Source organism: Miniopterus natalensis, chromosome 1 (assembly GCF_054644295.1).
Source record: "Miniopterus natalensis isolate mMinNat1 chromosome 1, mMinNat1.hap1, whole genome shotgun sequence".
Taxonomy (NCBI): Eukaryota; Metazoa; Chordata; class Mammalia; order Chiroptera; family Miniopteridae; genus Miniopterus; species Miniopterus natalensis.
The window spans coordinates 53,515,318-53,536,007 of record NC_142081.1 but is presented as its reverse complement, the minus strand read 5'-3'; the positions used below and the strand labels follow the sequence as shown (position 1 = coordinate 53,536,007).

General features: G+C 42.9%; 1 protein-coding gene across 1 annotated transcript in view; it reads right to left on the bottom strand.

The window, feature by feature from the left end:
• SHC4 (SHC adaptor protein 4) overlaps positions 1-20,690 on the bottom strand; it is a 96,002-nt gene that overhangs the window by 48,203 nt on the left and 27,109 nt on the right. The window contains exon 2 of the mRNA XM_016211067.2: positions 17,140-17,210. Coding sequence (XP_016066553.2) covers positions 17,140-17,210 — 71 coding nt within the window. The remainder of the gene's footprint in view (positions 1-17,139; positions 17,211-20,690) is intronic.

The window sequence follows — 20,690 nt, the reverse complement described above, 5'->3', positions numbered from 1 at the left end:
CAACAACAAAGTTGTTTTTTGTGCACCGTGTTCATAGCAGTATTATTCACAACAGCGAAAACGTAGAAGCAACCCAAGTGTCAATCCACAGATGAACAGATAAACAAAAGTGGTCTATGCATAAATGGAATATTATTCAGCCTTAACAAGGAAGGAAATTCTGCAATATGCTACAGCGTGGACGAACCTTGAGGACACTATGCTAAGTGAAATAAGAAGGTCACCAAAGACAAATACTGCATGATTCTACTTATGTGAGGTATTTGGAGTAGTCAAAATCATAGACAGAGCGGAATGGCGGCTGCCAGGGGCCTGGAGGGAGGGAGAATGGAGAGTTATTGTTTAATGGGTAGAGACTTTCCATTTTACAAGATGAGAAGAATTATGGGTTTGGTTCATAATGATGGCACTGAATATATACTTAAAAATGTGTTAAGATGGTAAATTTTATGTTAAGTGTATTTTACCACAATAAAAAAAGAAAAAATGTATTTTAAAAATGTAGTTACTAATTTGAGACTCTAAAGAGAGTCACAGGCTCTCTCTCCAATAAAAGGCCTGTTTGTACAAACTTTTCTATTCAATTTTCGAGGGCCCACCCCGCCCCCTCACCGCCACCCCCAGAAAACCACCTGTGGGTCTCCTGGGAATCCACAGATCCCTGGTTAAGAACCACTACTTTAAAATAACCTCTCAAATTCTGCTTTCTTTGCTGAGATCAGTGTTAACAAATCTCCTGAAACTCCCTCCAGGGAAGACAGATACACGCCTGCAGTTTGTTGCCTTCCTTTACAAAGGTCTTTTCTTCCCCTCCGACTGGGACCAAGAGATTAACTGTAATATTTTCAAGAACAAATAGTACTTTCAACGCTTCTCTGAAGTTGCAGCTACACCCCCTGACCTAAAGCACTGACTTTACAAATGCTGAGGAAAAAGAAAACAGAGAACCCCAAACAGGGACTTCTCACAGGGCGGGGGCTACCCTCCCCGGAGCTGACCTGACATGAGACTTCTCCAGCCAGCAAACAGTCAGCAAACCTCCTCCCTGAGAGGAGCAGAATTTGGGGAGTGTAAATGGCTCAAGATTTCCACCCTGGGAGCCTGTAGCAGAAGGAAAGACGGAGAACCACCCCACAGCACCAACAGTGGCCACTTTGTTTATTGTTCCGCCACATGAGAGGGAAGGGGAGAAGTGGGCTGATGTAAGAGAACGAGAATGCAGTTGAAGATTTGCTTTTAAGCATATAAAACCCTGCCTACGCCACAGGACCCAAAAAAGATATTTTGTCTGTCTTAACAGAGTCCAAACTAATCATGCAAACAAAGCCACCTTTCTTCATCAACCCCTGGTCGCTACAGCACTTAAGTTATACTGTGTGTGTGTCTTTAACCCGTAAACAGTTAAGCGCCCCTGGAAGCAATGCTGCCTAACCGCTCCTTCCACCTTTATTTATAAGTTGGGAAGGCAGGAGCACAGTCCAAGACCAAGCGGAGCATGCAGTGTGGGGAGGGGCCGTGGGACAGGTTGTTTCTAGTGAAATGGTTAAAGGCAGCTCTCTCGGCCTCTCTCTCTCTCTCTCTCTCTCTCACACACACACACACAGCGAAGGAGAGGTTTCAGTTTTGTCCAGGCCAACAGAAATGAGAATACATTTTAATCACAGCAAGAGCCTTTCCAAAATAATATTCAAAAATATTTGGGCAAACAAAGCCACCTGTATCTCCCCAAGGGACTTTCCCTTACTTACCATCTCCAACATGAATCCTTACAGAAACCAGTGATCTATGTGGAAGGGACAAGTTGTCACCTGATTGTCTCAAATACCTTCATATTGATGACTGAAGGGACTTGTAATTCAGGCCCCACATCAGTGTGGTATTATGTTGTTCTGATTGTTCTAGGGAAACTAGTACCTTTTTATTTATTTTTTAATCTTTGCCTTTAGAACATCAAGGCTCATTGATCTGTGTGTTCAATTTCGTTCGGCTTGGCGAAATTAAAGACACCCAAGAGCTCGTGCAGGCCCTCAGACAGGACACTTTAGAACATGAGCCTGCATCTACGGCGATAAGCACACAATGAAGCAGTCAATGCCATAGGCCAGCTGAGAATGGAAAGCTTCAAACTCCCTTTGTGCTGTTATCAGGGGGCATCGCCCATGTACTCTAGAAGGGTAGACCCAGCCCATAAAATATAGCCTTTCATTTTAGAAACAGGCACTTGGGTCCCGGGGTGGTCAAATAAAACCTTTCAGTGCTGCCCACAGCATTTACTCTCGCACTGACTTATCGCAACACTCCATTCAACCTGAATGATATTTAAAATCTGATTCTAAAATACATTTGCAATTCTACCCCAGCTCAAGCAACCACAAAACACAGATTGTTCTGTCTACTCCACGATTCTGCCCTTTGGCTCTGATGCAAATGTTGACCCATCAATTGCACTTTAATGAAGTAAAGACCATCCTGTCCCCAGCATGGCACCTCCCTACAAGTCTCCCCTAGTGAACAGAAATGAAGTCATTTTCTCCTATCCCTGCAATGATTTGCTATCATAGAATCACATGTTTCAAAATGCAAACACCTATACCCACAAACTGATGGCTTATACACCTTCAACATATTTAAGCCCTGTGAAAATGACACTAGAAAAATAGAGTTGATTTCACTTAAAAAAACCCAACAACTGGAATTTATAAATCCAAAGACTGTTCTCTTTTACTTTAGGATAAACTGGAATTTTCTAAAACAGCCCTGTTTTAGACAAAATATTCAAAATCTTATGAAGGCATAATTTTTGGAGTTGGGGAGTGTACTGTTCATTCACTGTGGTCACTTGAAAGTCAAAGCTCATTTAAAAAACAACAACAGATCCAACATAATCACCCACTGTATTCACTGCATTTCACTACAAGTGATGTTTATAGACTTACAAAAATTAAAAAGGAAGATTGGCACTATTTAGATACTTAGAACAGTTTGCCATGGAGGTATCATAACACTAAGGAAGGCAGCAATTGGTGGAATGAGTATACTTCCATTACTGTTTTTAAAAAAATAACTCTGGTTTTTTGAACGGCCATGCGGCGCATATATATATATAACAGATTTTATTTGATAATTTTATCTTTTTTTTTTTAATGTGCATGTGCATCTCTGGAAAGCAATAACTGGTCTAGCCAGTTGAGTCTACTGTGGGAAATAATGGTAGGACAACTGTGGCCTGCATATCTGCTAAGCATTCACTGGTATAACCGTTTAGGTAAGTGGTGATCAAACTTTAAAGTTCTTAAGAATCAACTGGGATATTGGTTAAAATGCAGATTCCTGGCCTGGCTGGCATGGCTCAGTGGTTGAGCGTCGACCCATGAACCACAAGAAGGTCATGGTTCTATTCCCGGTCAGGGCACATGCCTGGGTTGTGAGCTCAATCCCCAGTAGGGGGCGTGCAGGAGGCAGTAGCTCAGTGACTCTCATAATTGACGTTTCTATCTCCCTCTCCCTTCCTCTCTCCGAAATCAATAAGAAACATTTTTTTTTTTTTAATGCAAATTCCAGGTACTGTTCCTACAGATTCTGATTCTATATGTTTGGGGTGGGACCTGGGAATCTGCAGTTTAACAAGCCTCCCAGGTGATTCTGAAGTGGATCCGTTCATGGACCACACAGCTGATGAAAACTTCTACATGGATTCACTGCATAAAATGCCTGGTTTTGTGCTCTACAACTTCGCCCAGATGGTTGCATTAGTGGACGCTAAGGCATTAGGTCACCTGTTTCTAGTGACTAGGGGAGGGGAGGAAGGCTACACCACCTGTACATTTGATGATGTTCCATTTGGGCGAAAATCTGTCTTCAATTTAGGCACTTGATATGCTGGGATAAACATTTGGTATAATCCATCCTTTCCTCTCCCCTTGGTTCCCTTCCTCCCTGCCATCTCCTCCTTGGGAAGGGCTTTCACCAGAGGGCATCTGGAGGGCCTCAACCTCTTTGCTCACATTGCCCCCGGCACACACAGGTGGTGAGGAGTGACCTGCATTTTCTCTCCATCTGGCAGCCTGGACCGTGAGAGGCCTAGTCCATCTGCCCCTCAAAATGCATTCATGCTCTAGGCAGTGGTTCTAAACCTTGGCTGGACATTGGAGGGACATGGAGGAGCTTTAACAAATCCTGAAGATTGGGTCTCATCTCTAGACATGCTGATTTAACTGGTACAGGCTGGAGCTTGGGGACTGGGAGTTCTAAAATCTCCCTCAAGTGTTTCTGACAAAGCTAAGGCTGAGAACCACTCAAAGCACCACTTGGCAGGCCTTTGTTGCAAAGGGCAAAGTAGTAAAAATGTTATTAGGCTTTGCGAGCCATACAATCTCTGTTGCAACTACCGAACTCTGCAGCTATAGCTTGAAAAGCAGCCACAGACAATACATAAACGAATAGGCGTGCTCGTGCACCAGTAACACGTAGGGATACTGAAATTTGAAATCTATATAATGTCCACATTCACAAAATACTCTTTTGATTTTTCCCCCCAACAATTAAAAAATGTGAAAAGTCATTCTTGGCTCAAAAGATGGCAAAATCAAAATCAGGGTTTGGCTGGGTTTGGCTGGCAGGTTATATTGCTGACCCTTCTTCTAGAACAGACCAGAAATGAAGGTAAGAGGCTTGGGGGTCAGGTCTGCTATTAGCTTGTGCATGGCAGAAACTCTATTAGAATTCAACCTTTTAGTCTTTACAGATGAAGATTATTGATATGTCTTTTGGACTTGGCCTTGTTCAGTTCCTTGGTACAGGAAGCGGGATTTTATGAGATGAGTCTTCTACTGTGTGACTATAAGGATTATGGAACTCCTTTTCCAAACTGCAAATTATTATCTTCCATTCTTTGTCCCTCCTACCAGCACTCATTGGAGGGAGAGAGAGGGGAACTAAAATTCTTTTTAAAAAATTCTTTTTTAAGTTCCATTACGTGACACTATGTGCACAGTCCAGTACAAGGTGCTTGAGGAAATACAGAAATAAACAAAAGTGCAAAATTATAGTTAATGATAAAAGGGGAAAAAGTTAAAGCCTCTAATTTATCTATAACTCCTCTAGGATAAGAGAGAGTGAAGAAAAGCTGGTTAAGTGGGCTCTGCAGTTGGACAGCTGGAGGTGAAAATCTAGCTGCTTCTTACGAGCTCTGTGACCTTCCGCAAGTTTTAAAGCTCTCTGTCTCAGTTTCTTAAATACATAAAGTGGGAATAACAGTGCTTTAAACAAGGCCTCAGTAAATGCTCGCCATTACCACTGCTTTATCCTTAAAATTCCGCCTGCTTTAAGAACTGGGTCTAACCTGCTTTTTGCAATGCCTAGTGCCCGGCAGAGTCCCCTTAAGTGTTATCACTGGAATGCTATAGATAATATGTTATACATGAGGTCTAATTATGTCTATCATGCAAATTGTTATGGATAGACAAGTTTCTAGAAAGGTAGAATGCCTATTTGATTTTCTTTAGATAACCCATGGCACCTAGTAGACCTTTAGACAGCCCTATGGTATGAACCAAAGTATGAGCCTTGTCCCCTTATATAACCTATATCCCCCTTCAGAACAGAGGTGCCCATTGCCCCAGTTGTTGGGCGTGTTCACTGCTAATGGCTCACAGCCGAGTTCCCAGAAGTTGTCCTCTCTTTAAGGCAATTACCTCGCCTACAGACATGCCCCTGCCCTGGAGGCAGCAGGCAACCAATGACAAGTCAATATGGGCTTTGAAGGTCTGGTCTGCTTGCCCATGAGATCTGCTGAGGCCTTGGTTGAGACAGCATCACTATTCAAACTCCCCCTGCCCAGTCTTGCACCCTCACTCCCTTGGGATCTTGAGAGCCCTCCCAGTAAACCTTTTGCATTTCACTCTCCATCTCAGAGTCTGTTTCTACACCCAGCCTAATTCATGCTAACGAGCTGCTGCCAGAATTATGCTACTTTACATTGGCATATACACTTAACCAGAGGATGTCTTTCTTTCTTTTTTTTTTTTGGTAGTTCAATTTAAGCAGGTAAGTTTAATGATCAAAATTTTCCTTTTAAGTGCCTGTGCTGTCACAGATGACAGTGAAAAATAATCATTTTCAGAGAAATTCTCATAAGTAGTCAGGTGATCTGGATCAAAGAGATCCACCTTCTTACTGTTCAAATATATGTGAACATACACATTTTCCTAGAGTAGGTGCTGCTTTCACAAGCTACAACTCATGTTTAAATAAAGGGGTCAGAGCTTAGCACTTACCATTAGGCATTTCTTTCTAAGGAGACTACCACAAGGAACTGAAACATCTGGGGGGAGGTGAAGAGATGTACCAACTGTCCAGACATTTCCTGTGGCCACAAAGCTCTAAAATCTAAGGGCTCTCTCCAGCTGAGATTAGCTTTTAATGAATTTTGAGTGCCTCCCATCTAGCTCACTCTCCCCCAAAAGAACTGTGTCATTGATTTTTCTAGCTATATATACATAGACAGGAAGCAGAAGTAAAACTCGTTGCTTGGGTGTTCCTAGTCTTTGTCCTGGTCCTTACAAACACAAAACAATAAAAACCTCATGCTTTGGAGACTTTGAAGGGAACCAAAAAACTAGGGGTTTCCATATGATTTGTGGTCCAACTTAGGACCTCATTTTGAAACCACTAGGTAGGCCTCCCTTACACCTATGGTTCTCAAAGTGTGATCTGAGGAACAGCAGCTTCAGCAACATCTGGGAACTTGTTAGACATGCAAATTCTTGAGTCAAAAACTGGGAGTCGGGCCCAACATTTTGTGTTTTAAGAAGCTCTCCAGGTAGCTGATTCTCTTGCACGCTAAAGTTTGAGAACCACTGTCTGACATGATCTCTTTTTTCCTCAGTAGAGATCAGAAAAGGACACTAAAAGTATCCTCACCTACCAATTTATTAGCATCTGTATGAAGGTCTCTCAGAGGAACTCACAAACCAGGAATCTGGCATCTGGAATCCAGGCCAAATTCAAACCTGAGGATTGAACGTTTCCCGATTCTGTCACTTCTGGCTTTCAGCGTTTCCCTGAGTTTCGTTCCTTAATATTCTGTCATTCTGATTGAGGCATAGTACACAAGAGCCAGGCAGATATGATCTCTGGTTCTACCACTTATTAACTTGCTAGGTGATCGTGGTAAGTTCTACAATTTCTATAGGTCTCAGTATCCTCGTGGGCACAAGAGGAATAACAGTAATATCTATTTTATAAATGTTAACTTTTGTGATGATGCTGATGCTGACTAGTGCTTGCTAATAGTTGAAATTCATGTTTGAGCCCCTGAACTAGAAAGAGTTGAAGTTCAGCCATTTCCAAGTGGATTGAGAAATCCCACTCTCCATCTGAATCAACTTCGTGGACCCCAAGGCTCTCTGAACCAAAACGATTATTTTCAGTGAATTTATTTGTATTTCTTTGTTCATACAAATGGTGGCCATGTGCAAGACATTCTGCCAGGAACCAGGGACCTGGCTCACTTGTCTAAGAGCTCCTCATTCTGGAATTTGGCCTCATTCAGGATATCAGATTCCATGTGTATGATTGTCTAGGTCTTTTTTCTGACTACCAGCAGTGACCCTGGAGCCTTCAAGACCTCCAGAGTTATCTCAGAATTTCTGAGAAGCCCTGAAACCTCTCTGTTAATAAATATTTATTTTTTTAAAACATTTTTATTGATTTCAGAGAGAGGAAGGTAAAGGGAGAGAGAGAGACAGAGAAACATCAATGATGAGAGTCATTGATTGGCTGCCTCCTGCACGCCCCCTGCTGGAGATCAAACCTGCAACCCAGGCATGTGCCCTGACCGGGAACCGAACCTCAGTTTCCTGGATCATAGGTCAATGCTCAACTGCTGAGCCACACCAGCTGGACAATAAATATTTATTGATCTAACCATGCCCCAGGGACTGTGACTCTGAAAACTGCCACACTAATGGACTAGACCCATGGATCAGAGAGAATCTTCAAGCCCAAAGATGATGGATGATGGAGCGCTTATGATTGCTCCACTGAAATAGGACCATAGGGGACTCAATCTGTTCTAGGCCAGACACACTCTGGGGCACCCTCCGAGTTTTCTCAAGAGGCTCTCATACAACTACAGTGTGTTTCCAGGAACAATTCTATTCCAAAGGCCTATTCTACTTGCATTGTTCAATGACTCAGACCAGGAGGTGGTCATTGTGTCCATCAAAATCAAAATTAGAAATCCACTCTCTTGCTCCTGGAGAACATTTGAAGAGTATAATTGAGAATGCATGGGTGCTACCAACATTCAGAACTAACTCCTAAAGAAAACCAGAGGGCCACAAAAGGGAGATACTTGAATGCATTCTCATCTGGCTCTACATGTTGTAAATAAAGCTTGGGTGGGGCAGGGGATCACTGGAAAAAGCTGTTTCATTCTGCAATCAGAGCTAAAAATACTGTGGTCTCCCCAAAATGCATAGGCTTTAACATTCATGCATTAAGCACTGAATTAATCTGTTTCTCCTCAAACACTTAAGGCCTTTCACTACCATCCATACTTGGGCATGGACAGATAGCTAACTATTCTCGCTTGGATTAGCGAATGTATATATATCATCTACTTGAGAATGTGTTTGTGTGTGCATGTGTTTGTGTAATAATATCTATACATCTGTAAGTTTCTATAGATTTATATAGATAAATAAGTAGGCCCTGATTTTAGGTGAAACATATTTTTAGAAACCACTCCATAAAGTAGATCATATTTTCCATGGAAAAGATGTTATAATGAGGAGTTTCATTCCTGACCAAGGGCTTTTTGGCAAATAAAATATAGATGCTGTGAACAGCCTGTCGTGGAACAAAGATAATAACCATTTTTCAAACCTCTATAAATATCTCAAGTATGAAGACAATGCCCTAAGTCCTAGAAAAGGAGAATAAACATATACAATACCTATTCATGAGGTCCCAAAGTTCTTTTCACTACATAAAAATACAGCTCCTTTGAATTGTGTTCTAAAATTAATGTGGTAGCCACAATAACACGAAACATTTGATTTACAATTTTGCCAACCTTAGATTTTAGTGAAGCATTTGGGGGATGATTTAAATTGTCCCAATCTCCCTCCCTCTCTCTCTCTCTTAAGGTGTCGAAAGAAACTGACCTAACATCATTTCCCTTTGGGGCAGAAATTCATTTTGTGCTGCATCTACTACCTCTATTTTACAAGCCTCTTGCTCCCCTTGCCTTTCCCTCTCCTCCCCCTCCCCCTCCCTCAGCCACTCCCCTTCCCAGGACATGTCTGTTATGGAATTACCATAGTGCCACTCTGTCCTGACCAAAGATGACTGATCCAGGATTAGGCCCCAATTACCACTTCACCTAATAATTTGATATTTGAAACTGAGCGAACCAGAGTTGGGGAGTCTCTGCACTCCTGCTGTGGAGGCCTAGGGAGACCAGACCCCTGCCTTCCCACTGGATTGTTCAGTGCTCCTTGGGTCCCATGAGCTGCCCCAATAGCCTTTCAAGAAATCCCCTTTTGGCCCTGACCAGTGTGGCTCAATTGGTTGAGTGTCATCTTATGCATCAAAAGGTCGCTGGTTCAGGTCCTGGTCAGGGCAAATACAGGTTGCAATTGATTGATGTTTCTCTCTCACATCAATGTTTCTTTCTCTCTCTCTCTCTCCTTTCCTCACTCTCTAAAAAAAAAATCAATAAAAAAATATATATATTTTTTAAAATCCTCCTTTTGGCTTAAGCTAGTCTTCAAGGTTTGCTATAGTCTGAATGTATGTTGGACTCCTAACCCCAGAAGGTATTAGCAGGTGGGGCCTTTAGGAGCCCTCCTGAATGAGATTAGTGCTCTTATAAAACAGAACCCCCTAGCCCTTTCTGCCACATGAGAATACAGTGAAAAGTATGGGACCAAGGAAACGGCAAGTTGATAGCAGACATTCCAGCTTCCAGAGCTGTGTGAAATAAATGTCTGTTTTTTATAAACTACTCAGTGTGCGGCATTTTGTTAGAGCAACACGAATAGACTAAGACAACAAGGTTCATCCTTGTTGTAGCATAAGCAAGAATTTCTTTCCCTTTTTCCCCAGCTTTATTGAGGTTTAATTGACAAATAAATTTGCAATATATTTAAAGTGTACAATGTGATGACTTGATATGCATATACATTGTGAAAGGATTCCCACAATCAGGTCAATTAACACCACCACCTTACATATTTACCTTTTTATTTTTGGGGGGAAAACACTTAGATTTAGTATCTTAGCAACTTTCAATTCTACAATACAATATTATCTACCATAGTCACCATGCTCTGCATTAGATCCTCAGACCTTAACCATCAGAAAATTGAAAGTTTGTGCCCTTTTACCGACATCTCCCCATATCCTCCAACCCTCAGCCCTCAGCAACCACCATTCTACTCTCTGTTGCTATAAGTTCAACTTTTTTTTTTGATTCCACATATAAGTGATACCATGTGCTGTCTGGCTTACTTCACTTAGCATAATGCCCTGCAGTTTCATTCATGTTGTCACAACTGGCAGAATTTCCTTCTTTTTTAAGGCGAATACTCCAGTGTGTGCCACATTTTATCCATTCGTTTGTCAATCAATACTTAGGCTGTTTCCAACTTTTGGTTATTGTGAACATACGTATACAAATACCTGTTCTAGTCCCAGCTTTCAATTCTTTTAGATATATACTCAGAGTGGAATTGCTGGATCACATGGTAATTCTATTTTTAATTGAGAAAATCCCATACTGTTTTCCACAGTGGCTGCACCATTTTACATCGCTACCAGTAACGCACATGAGTTCCCAACTCCACATTCTCAAACATTTGTTATTCTCTGGGGGGTTTTTTAAATTGTCATTCTAATGAGTGTGAAGTACTGTCTCATTGTGGGTTTGATTTGCATTTTCCTAATGATTAGTGACGCTGAGCATCTTTTCATGTGCTTATTGCCCATTTGTATATCTGCTTTAGAGAAATATCCATACAAGTCCTTTGTCTGGTTTTTAATAAAGTTTTTTGTTGTTGCTGAGTTGTAAGAGTTCTTTATATATTCTGAATACTAACCCTTTACCATATATATGATTTGCAAATATTTTTCCCATTCCGTGGCTTGCTTTAGGAACTACACTTCTGGGCCTTACACCTGTTCAGGCAAACAGTAACTGTGCGCCCGTATGTGAAAGACGTGCTAAACAATGACGTGCTCAGCTGTCGACTTTCATGCCCTCTCTCTCTTCATCTGACTCTTTCCTGCTTTCAACACTCATCCCAATTGCTTGGAAACATTTTTTATCACTAGACCTTTGAGGTCTTCTAAAAGGAATTTAGTTGGTTATTTCATCTCAGATATCTGAGAAGTGAGATCTCAGTCTTAATAGGTTGTGAGGAACAGTGGAACTGGAAGCTGGAAGAGGCGGTGGTCGTGTACACACTCACACACATACACACATTGAAACCTCTGGCAAGGGCTTCCTGACACCTACACAGGTGTGAAAGGAAGTGCTTCCACTCACACCAGGGCGTGCCTACGAGCATGTGACCTTTATGTTTTATTGTAATTGTTCTCACTCGCTGATAAAGGTCATAAATTTTGACCCTGGGACACCAGACCCTTACTGGGGTCTCAATACTCTTTCCTGGCCAATGAACAGTGAAACCTTTTTATCCAACCACGTGCATCCCATCTCAGCCAGGGTGCTCATTTTTCTGTCCTCAGCATGACCACTAAGAACTAGGACCTTAAACCTCCTGAGTTTTTTTCATCACCACTCTTCTCAGTAAATTTCTTCATTAGGGAGTATTTCCTGGCCTGGTAAGGAAATAAACTTGGCCTTTTATCCCCTCTCTGATGGTCTTCAATGTGCATGTCATGTGGGCTGCAATCCTGCTCCTAACTCCACAGCCTCCTCACAAGTGAACACACGCGCACCGGATGCCATACAGATACTTCAAGTTTTAGGCAGATACACACACTTATCCATGCAGAGCTGCAACCAATCCCATCCCTACAATGCTCAGGAAATTTACATAAATGCCAGTCTGTACTCAAACATATACTAACTTAGTTACCTAATGTGATATTTTACCTGTATAGAATATTTTCCTTCCTAATGTTCACATTTCTTAAAACCACATGCACAAGTATTTATGTAAATGTTTAGCTGCATCCTGGACCCACTTTCATCTATCTAGTGGTTGCTTGCACTCATGTGTGTGCTCACACACACACACACACACACACACACACAAAGTATGCATTTGTCTCTGAAAAACTGCCTTTAATGTCCTGTTGAAGCCAAAGAATCAAAACTTCAAGCTAGTGAACTAAATTTGCAGAATCACTGCTTGGGAGCAATAACGTTTCAAACAGGAAATTAATCCAATTACAATATCCTCTGCATTATGATCTTTGTGTCCTTGTTGCTTTACCTGGAACCAAATCACCCAACAGCTTGCTGACTGTCTGCAGCGGCGCTTCAAAAATCGCTAGTCAGGGTTCCTGCCCCCATGGAAGGAATGGGGCAGGTAAATAACCCATGACATGCAGCCCCTTAGGATCAGCTAGAGAAAAATGAACCTTAGGCCAGGACCCCAAAAAGGAACATTCACCACCCACCCTCTGACAGTTCCCATTTTCCTTCACAGACTCCCCAGGGATGGCAGTCACAGAATGAGGCAATCCCAGTGCCAGCCTCAGTTTCCCAGATGTCCTGGAGTACTTTGTCTGGCTGATTTTTTTTTTTTTTTTTAACCAAATAGGAGTTACAAATATAAGGCAAAAAATGCAGGCGGGTGACAGAGTAGTAAGTCAATGATCTGGAGGGCCCTCCCACCAGCAGTGTGCCCTGCCCCTTGGGGATACTGTTACATCCTGAGGTGATGAACTAAATGTCTCCATTGACAGTTTCCTGTGAAATCCTGTTCTTCAAGGTTGGAAGCCAAGCCCTGTCCCACCAGCTCCACTTATAGGCTTTGCCCTTGATGGACTTTAGTTTTACTGAGCTAATTGTGTGTGTGTGTGTGTGTGTGTGTGTGTGTGTGTGTGTGTGTTTCAGATCAAATGAGGTTTTCCGTTTTCTTTAGCTTTGTTTTTAAACTCACAATGAGAACATTTTTATAGGAGAGAACAAATGACTATATCATCCTTAGCATGATTTTCATTCCCCCCCCCCTTCTTACTCCCCTTTGGTATTGTTTTCCAGACATTTGAAGACAACTGTGGCAGGGAGCCTTTGTTTCCCTAATGATCTTGTTTCTTGTTACTGTGGAGGAAAATCTCCTCCTTTGCCCTTTTGCATGAATACTGTTACTAAAAATTGAGATCTGGTCCTAAATCAGTCAAGAAGATAAATGTAGGCGAGAATTAGTGGAGGAACAACAGCAAGGTAACAGCCCTTCACAGGGCTCTCAGGGACTAAATCAGGACTGAGGAGCAGAAGTGCAAAGGAGCTTTGAAAGAGAGTGAGTGGCCCCCTGTCCTCGCCTTTTCTCTGCTGCCCTACTTGAGTACTTCTATGTTCCAGACCCTGAGGATTCAGCCCTCAGACACGTGGCAGGCAGGGTCCTCAGACGGAGAGCTGTGCTCCACCTTCTCCTCTGCTTCAAATGCTGGCCCAGTTGCTGTGTCTTAGTCAGAGCTCCTCCTTTGCTACCAGGAATCTCATGTTTCTGCCTTCCTGTTATCTGGAATAAGGTGTGAAGTAGGATAGAGATGGTAAGGCCATTTACCAGGGTAGGACATGGGCCTGAATACAATTGTTTGTATCTCTTTTTTAAAAATAGGTTTTTATTGTCCTGGCCAGTGTGGCTCAGTGGTTAGGGCTTCAGCTCACACACCAAAGGGTCACAGGTTTGATTCCCGGTCAAGGGCATGTACCTGGGTTGCAGGTTCCATCCTTGGCCCTGGTCAGGGCACATGTGGGAGGCGACCAATCGATGTGTCTCTCTCACATTGGTGTTTCTCTTTCTCTCTCTCTATCTCTGTCTCCCCCCCTCCCCCTCTCTCCCTCCCTCCTTTCTACTCTCTCTAAAAATCAACGGAAAAAATATCCTCAAGTGAGGATTAACAACAACAACAAAAGTTTTTATTGATTTTAGAGAGAGAGAGGAAGGGAGAGGAAGAGAGAAACATCCATGAGAGAAAACCATTGATCAGCCATCCCCTGCATGTCCCCTACTGGGGATGGAGCCTGCAACCCAGACATGTACCCCAAGTGGGAATCGAACTGGTGACCTTTCAGTGCATGGATAACACTCAGCCACATGGGCCAAGGCCACTGTTTGTATCCTGAAATGGCCATTCATTACACAGGTTTACCAGCATTCACACCTGACTGATCTTAGGGTGGGTGATAAATGTCAGGAGGTAGCTGTAACGATGCAGAACAAAGTCCTTCCTCTTGGAATTCTCACCAGTCCATTGAAAATCATTTTCTTGCATTAAGTAAAATCATGAGCAAAATGAAACTTTGTAAATATGTGAAAGTTAAATTTAAAACCACTTGAAACCTTATTACACAGGAATGTTTTTTTGTGTTTTTCAATCCTCTCCCAAGGATATTTTTTTCCACTGCTTTTTAGAGAGAGTGGAAGAGGGAGAGAGAGAGAGAAACATCAATGTGAGAGACACACATCGATTGGTTGCCTCCTGCACGTGCCCTGACCGAGGCCAGGAATCGAGCCTGCAACCAAGGTACATGCCCTTGGCTGGAATCAAACCCGGGACCCTTCGGTCCGAGAGCCGACACTCAAATCACTGAGCAAAACTGGCCGGGGCCACAGTAATGCTTTAATGATAACATCTAAGACAACTGGTAAGAAAGCAACTTGAGTAGTAGGTGATTGTGAAATACACAGAAGTTGAGAGAGGAAAGAACGAGATAAAGAAGAAAATTTAAAAAGAGACAGAAGAAGAGTAAATATTTGGGAAGTAGGGTGGAAGTTAGAGGTTTTGGGGAAAGTGAACCATTTTCTTGTGCTGGTCACATGAGAACAATGTGACCAGCAACACACATATGACTTTGAGGTACACACTTCACTGAATGCAACAGTCTAATATCAAGGCTCCTAAATATCAAGGGGGACCTAAAGAAGAGATCCTAATCCCAAATAAAATGTTCCCACTCTGGTAATATATAAAGAGAATTATTGTGCACTAACACCTAAGCTTATATTCACTTGTAGAATGTCCTACACGACCTAGGGTTTCAAAGATCACTCCCACTTTCAACAATATGGGAGCTCTTAGAAAATACTTTCTTTCGTCTATTAAATTTTCTTTGAAATACCAACAAGGAATTCATTACTTAAAGGAACCCAGACATGCATTCTGCATGATAACTGTCCTGTTCAGTCTATTTCAATTTTTGTTAATTCCTTAAAGTGGGACATACCTATTTTACATCTTCTCCTTTGCCTTCTATCTCACTTTCCTTGGTGGTTTTTCTCCTCCCATCTGGATCAGGGAGTCTCAGGTCTGCTGCTGAGCCCATGTAGCTACCAGATACAGCACCTCAAACTCTACAAGCTCCAGAGAAGGGGTTCAGGAGCTGGGAAGGGGCAGCCTAGAACATATGGTTCTGAAGCAGGGAGACTGATGTTTAGCCTTGGTGTATGGAAATCAGCTTCACTGCTTTCAGGCCATACCCCAGACAAGGTACCTGGCTAACGTGGCTGGAGTCTCCTGACTTCAAGTCACACCACTTGTACCATAGGGGATCTTGAACCCTAAATCTCCCATCCAGTCACCCTTTCCCTCCCCTGAGTTGGAGCCCACTGGACACTTTTTGTGTCCACTCTTTGGAGAAGGTGTATGTTCTTCACACTCTTACCAGACCACCTGCCCAGGTTTTGGGCCTTGTCAGTGCTGATGCTATGCGCCGATGGTGTAAATGCCATCTTCCCTCTGCCTGAGCTCTCTTCTCCCAGACACTCCCATGGCTGGATCCCTCACTTTATTCAGGGCTAAGCTCAAATATCTTCTCCTCTGACAGGCCTTCCCCACCACCAAATCTAAAAAAAACCCCCACCACCCTCGAGCTTCTTCAAATCCATCCAGAGCACAATTGGCCATGCCCGAATCATGTACAGACACATCTGCAAGGAATAATATCCAGAAACCATGCCACACACCTTCCTCGGGTGTGTACATCAGTCACACATTGAAACTTCATGGCATAGAAAAAAATAGTCTTTTACTATTTATTAAACAATAGAAAAGCATAGACTTACAAGTTTACAACAATTAAAAAATAGATCCTAACAAAAAATAGATACATGGCTGGGAAGGAGGAGTGTCATCTAGTACAGTTCTTCTGCAGAGCAATCCAGTGATACACATCAACAGCCTTCAAAATATTTGTATTGTTTGTCCCAGTGATAAGCATTGAGGACATTATGCTATGTGAAATAAACCAATCAAAAAAGACAAATACTGTATGATTCCACTTATGTGAGGTACCTAGAGCAGTCAATTGCATACACATAAAGTAGAATGGTGGTTGCCAGGGGATAGGGGGGGATAGGGAATGGGGAGTTATTGTTTAAAGCATACAGAGTTTCAAATTGGGAGGATGAAACATTTCTGATCTTTCTGTCAGCTACTTCTTCAACTGGTCTCAGATTCTGTGAGGCCTTATTTCTAGGCATACTTTTAAATACTCTTGGTACCTGGGGAACCAGCTGTTTCTATGACTGCATCATCTTATCAGTTCTTAGATAAAATGCAGGTGCTCAGCCACAGAACTGAAAAATCTTCCATGTGATGATATAAAACCACTTATCCAAGGTCACTGGACTGTTCTACCTTCCAGTCATGTGAATAACAACCCATGGTGACTTTAAAGGCTTGCATGAAATTTCTCTGGGGAGAAACTCTTGTGACCTTAAAAAACAGTCCTCTAAAAGCAAACAAACAAATGAACAAAACAAAACAAAAATAGTCCTCTTCTTTTGCCTCTGTAACTTGTTTCCTGAGCCCATGCAGCCCAGGGGGCTCACTTTTTCTACCTTTGTGACTTTCTAAATAAACTTTCTCTTATTAAATAGAGTAGAAAATAAAAAATAGTCCTCAATGCCCCTCCCATTTTTGTTCTCTTACCTTGTAACTTGAGTTCTCATTCCAAAATCCAGTGACCTCATTGATTGCAGCACTTCAATACAGCCCATGTACTAGAATAAGAAAAGAAGAGAAAAAAAAAGAACAGGTAGGAAAAAAAATAGCACAAAGATGTCTCCTAGTTTTAGAGTGATTTCCTAGGAATCACCTTAAGTCAGCTCCTGCTATCATATAACATTTACACACTCAGCCTACCATTGATATTTCTGACCATTAATGGACACATGCCTTAAACTTCAATTCAGTTATAAAACATCAGCTAAAGCCAAAGGATGACATCAGGAATGTAGTTAATGAAGACAAATATGAATTCGATGGTTAAGAGCTTGAGCTCTGGGGCCAGACTATGTGAATTTGAATCCAGGCCCTGATACTTATTAGTTATGGAACCTCAGCAAGTTATTCAATATCTTTGAATCTCAGTTTTGTCACCAGTAAAATGGGGATACAGTTAGAATTGTGAGAGTAAATTATTTCATACAGATGTCCAAAGAGCAGCACGTGGTACATACATGTGTTCAAATATTAGAGAAAGTAAAAATAAATGTGAGACCAATAATATGGAAACACTGACTCTTCTAAGGGGATAAAACAAGCATATAAATGCAGACAATATAGGATTTAGTAATATAAGAAGATCTTATTTTTTTGCAAAATCATAGAAGAGGGTTTAAGAAAAGACAAAACCTTATTTATGTCCTACACCAGGAATGAGTAAATTTAGTTGAACCTGAAATATTAGAAAAGGAATTGTGACTTATAAAGCTCAAAGATGGCTTATATTTAATGTGGTAGCCATGGGAGCCAAGTCAGGCTGCTGGTAAGAGACTGATGTGATCAGCCTGTGCGTGAGGAGCCTTGTGTCAGCAGCCGTGTGAAGGAGGGTTAATGGTGAGGGAGTAAGGGAGAATGTCTCTGCCGAGAGGGAAGTAATGACCGCCCACACCGCAAAGGGATGGTGGCAGTGGGAAGGAGGGGACAGATTCAAGTGGCATCACGGAAATAGATACTACGTGATTCGTGAGTTGATTTGATCTAGAGAATAAGAGAGAAGGGTGAGTCAAGGATGACTCAGACGTTCCCAGCGAGGGGTAGCGGAGGGAACAGTGATTCCATTAACAGAGAAACAGGAAAGCCACTTCAGGGGAAGATGAGTTGGTTTGGGACCCATTGACTGAAAGACACTGGGGGGTATCCAGGAAATAACAAGCTGGCAGTTGAAAACTGGACTCTGGCATTGTGGAGAGGAATTAGGCCTGGGGATGCAGACCTAGCAGTCGGCTGTGCAGCTTTGCCCAGGTGGGGCTGGGGAGTAAATCCTCTTAGCAGAGCCTTAGTTGATGAGTGTTTCTCAGCGAATGGGCTCGGAAATGTTATGAGAGCCACTCGGTCTGATTGAAAGTGATCTGTCGGCTCCTTGAAAAATTACCTGCTTCCTGTTTAGCTTTCCTTTGGAAGTTGTCCAGCCTCCCTCTGCATGGAAATGGCAAAAGCAGTGTGGAAAGGTGGCAGGAGCCAGGGGTGCCTCCCCAGACACTTCGGGTAGGATATCTGAACAAATTCTGTAGATTTAGCATCCTAAGAGCAGGTCAATCCACCAGGGTTGCCTAGAGCCTAGGGTTGGGGAGGGTGCGCTGGCCAGGACAATCACCTGGCAATTTTCAGCCACATTCCTGTTCATCACACTCCTCTTGAGGTCTCTAGTATTGACAGAAAAAAATTTTTGAATGTCTTATTCTGTCCCAATCACACTTAACTTCCCAAGGCTGGAGTACCTCAGGGAAGTAAGTGGTGTCTAGAGATTTCTGTTCAATGAACTGTAAGACTTAGTAGGGTAGGAAAGCTAGATTTAGGGGGTGTGGTAGACAGCCCTTCTCAGAACTGTCATGAACTGAGATTCCAAGGGTCCAAGCGCCACGTCAAGGTGGGTTGAAAAGATGGTTTTCTTAACCTCACTAGCTGCCCTGGCTTTTCCTGCCTATCCGTGTCTTCTTCAATTCCAGAATTTACCTCCCGCTACCCAATTTCCTGCATGCCTCACGCTGGAAAGGATGGACTCCCCACACCGGTGGGAGATGGGTCTCAGCTACACCTCCAAGCCCTTGTCCGTGCACAGGTGGGTGTGATTTTTCCCTCTAGTGCATGTCATCTATTTAAGATGAGGTGGCAGCCTATCAGGGCACATCTTTTGAAAACATGACCAAGCACCCACATATTTCACACTCTGCCAGAATGATTTTTCAAAAATGAACAGCAGAACACACCCCTTTACTGCTTAAAATCCCTGGCATTTATCCTCAAAACAAACTCAATCCTATAAACCTAGACCCTGGGTTTTCTGGCCCTGCTTGCCCTTTCCACTCCATCTGCATCACTCTCCCCCTATGCACTTTGCTGCCACAGGGGTCTTCTTTCTAGTCCTCGAACACACCTAACTCTTTCCAAGTGCAGGGCCTTTGCACTTGCTGCTCCTCTCCCTGCATTGATAGCTCTGCCTAGCTCTTCCCTATAGCTCTTCAGGACAGACTCCTCATCTTCAGGTTTTAATTCAAATGTCACTGCCTCAGAAGCTCCCCCCCCGCCTTCATCACAGCCCTCATCCGTCACCTTCATGACCATCAGGTTTACTTATTAATTTGCTTGTTATCTGTCTTCCTTCCCTTGGCCCTAAGCACCATAAGGGTAAGGACCATGATCTCCACTGTGTTCCCATCACTTGAGACAGTGCCTGGGACATGGAAATGCTGGTGAAGAAATGACTACAGCTTCTATTGTTCAACTCCAACAGTATCTTTAAAGTGAGCAGAGGGAGGGAGAAGAAATGGAAAGTTTCACCAGGAATAAGTGAGGAGCACACAAGAACTGAGGAGTTGGAACGAGATTCAGGAATTGTAGGCGAGGAGGACAGTGGAAGGTTCTAGATTTTTAAAATTTCCTCCACATGTGTTATTTTTGCTATTTCCGCATCTGAGAGATTGACAACAGCCTAAACAGAGAGGGTTTCGTAGTGAAATGGACGGTGGGGAGAATGGTGACTACTCCTCAGGTGTCGTGGGGGAGAAGCCCTCTTGGTGATGAGCCCTCCTGTGCCAGGGACAGTGTCTAAGTGGGGCAATCCCAATAGGGGAATTTTTAGTGGACAATGAGAGAGGAGGACAGGGAGAGGGGACCTTCCACGGTTTTCTTCTTAATCCCATTTCATGGTGCCAAACACCTCATCTCCTTCCCTCTAAGGCAGACCCAGGCAATGCTTCTGATCCCACCTGCCTTCAATGAAACCTCTGTCTTGCTTTGCCAGCAGCAGTACAGGTGACACCTTCTGGCAGCCTCACTGAGATAAACTGGAGTTTCTGAAGAAAGGTGAACCATAGGGTGCCCAATGGGAAGGTTGTCTGAGCACAGCTGAGCTTCGCCACTTTCTTGCCACCCCTGTAGGCCTCTCAGACAGGCCTGAGGTGATCATGACAATGAATGAGTACATTTCCCCTTCCACCCTGGGCCTGTGTGAGGAAGCCATTCTAACAGGTGAAGGA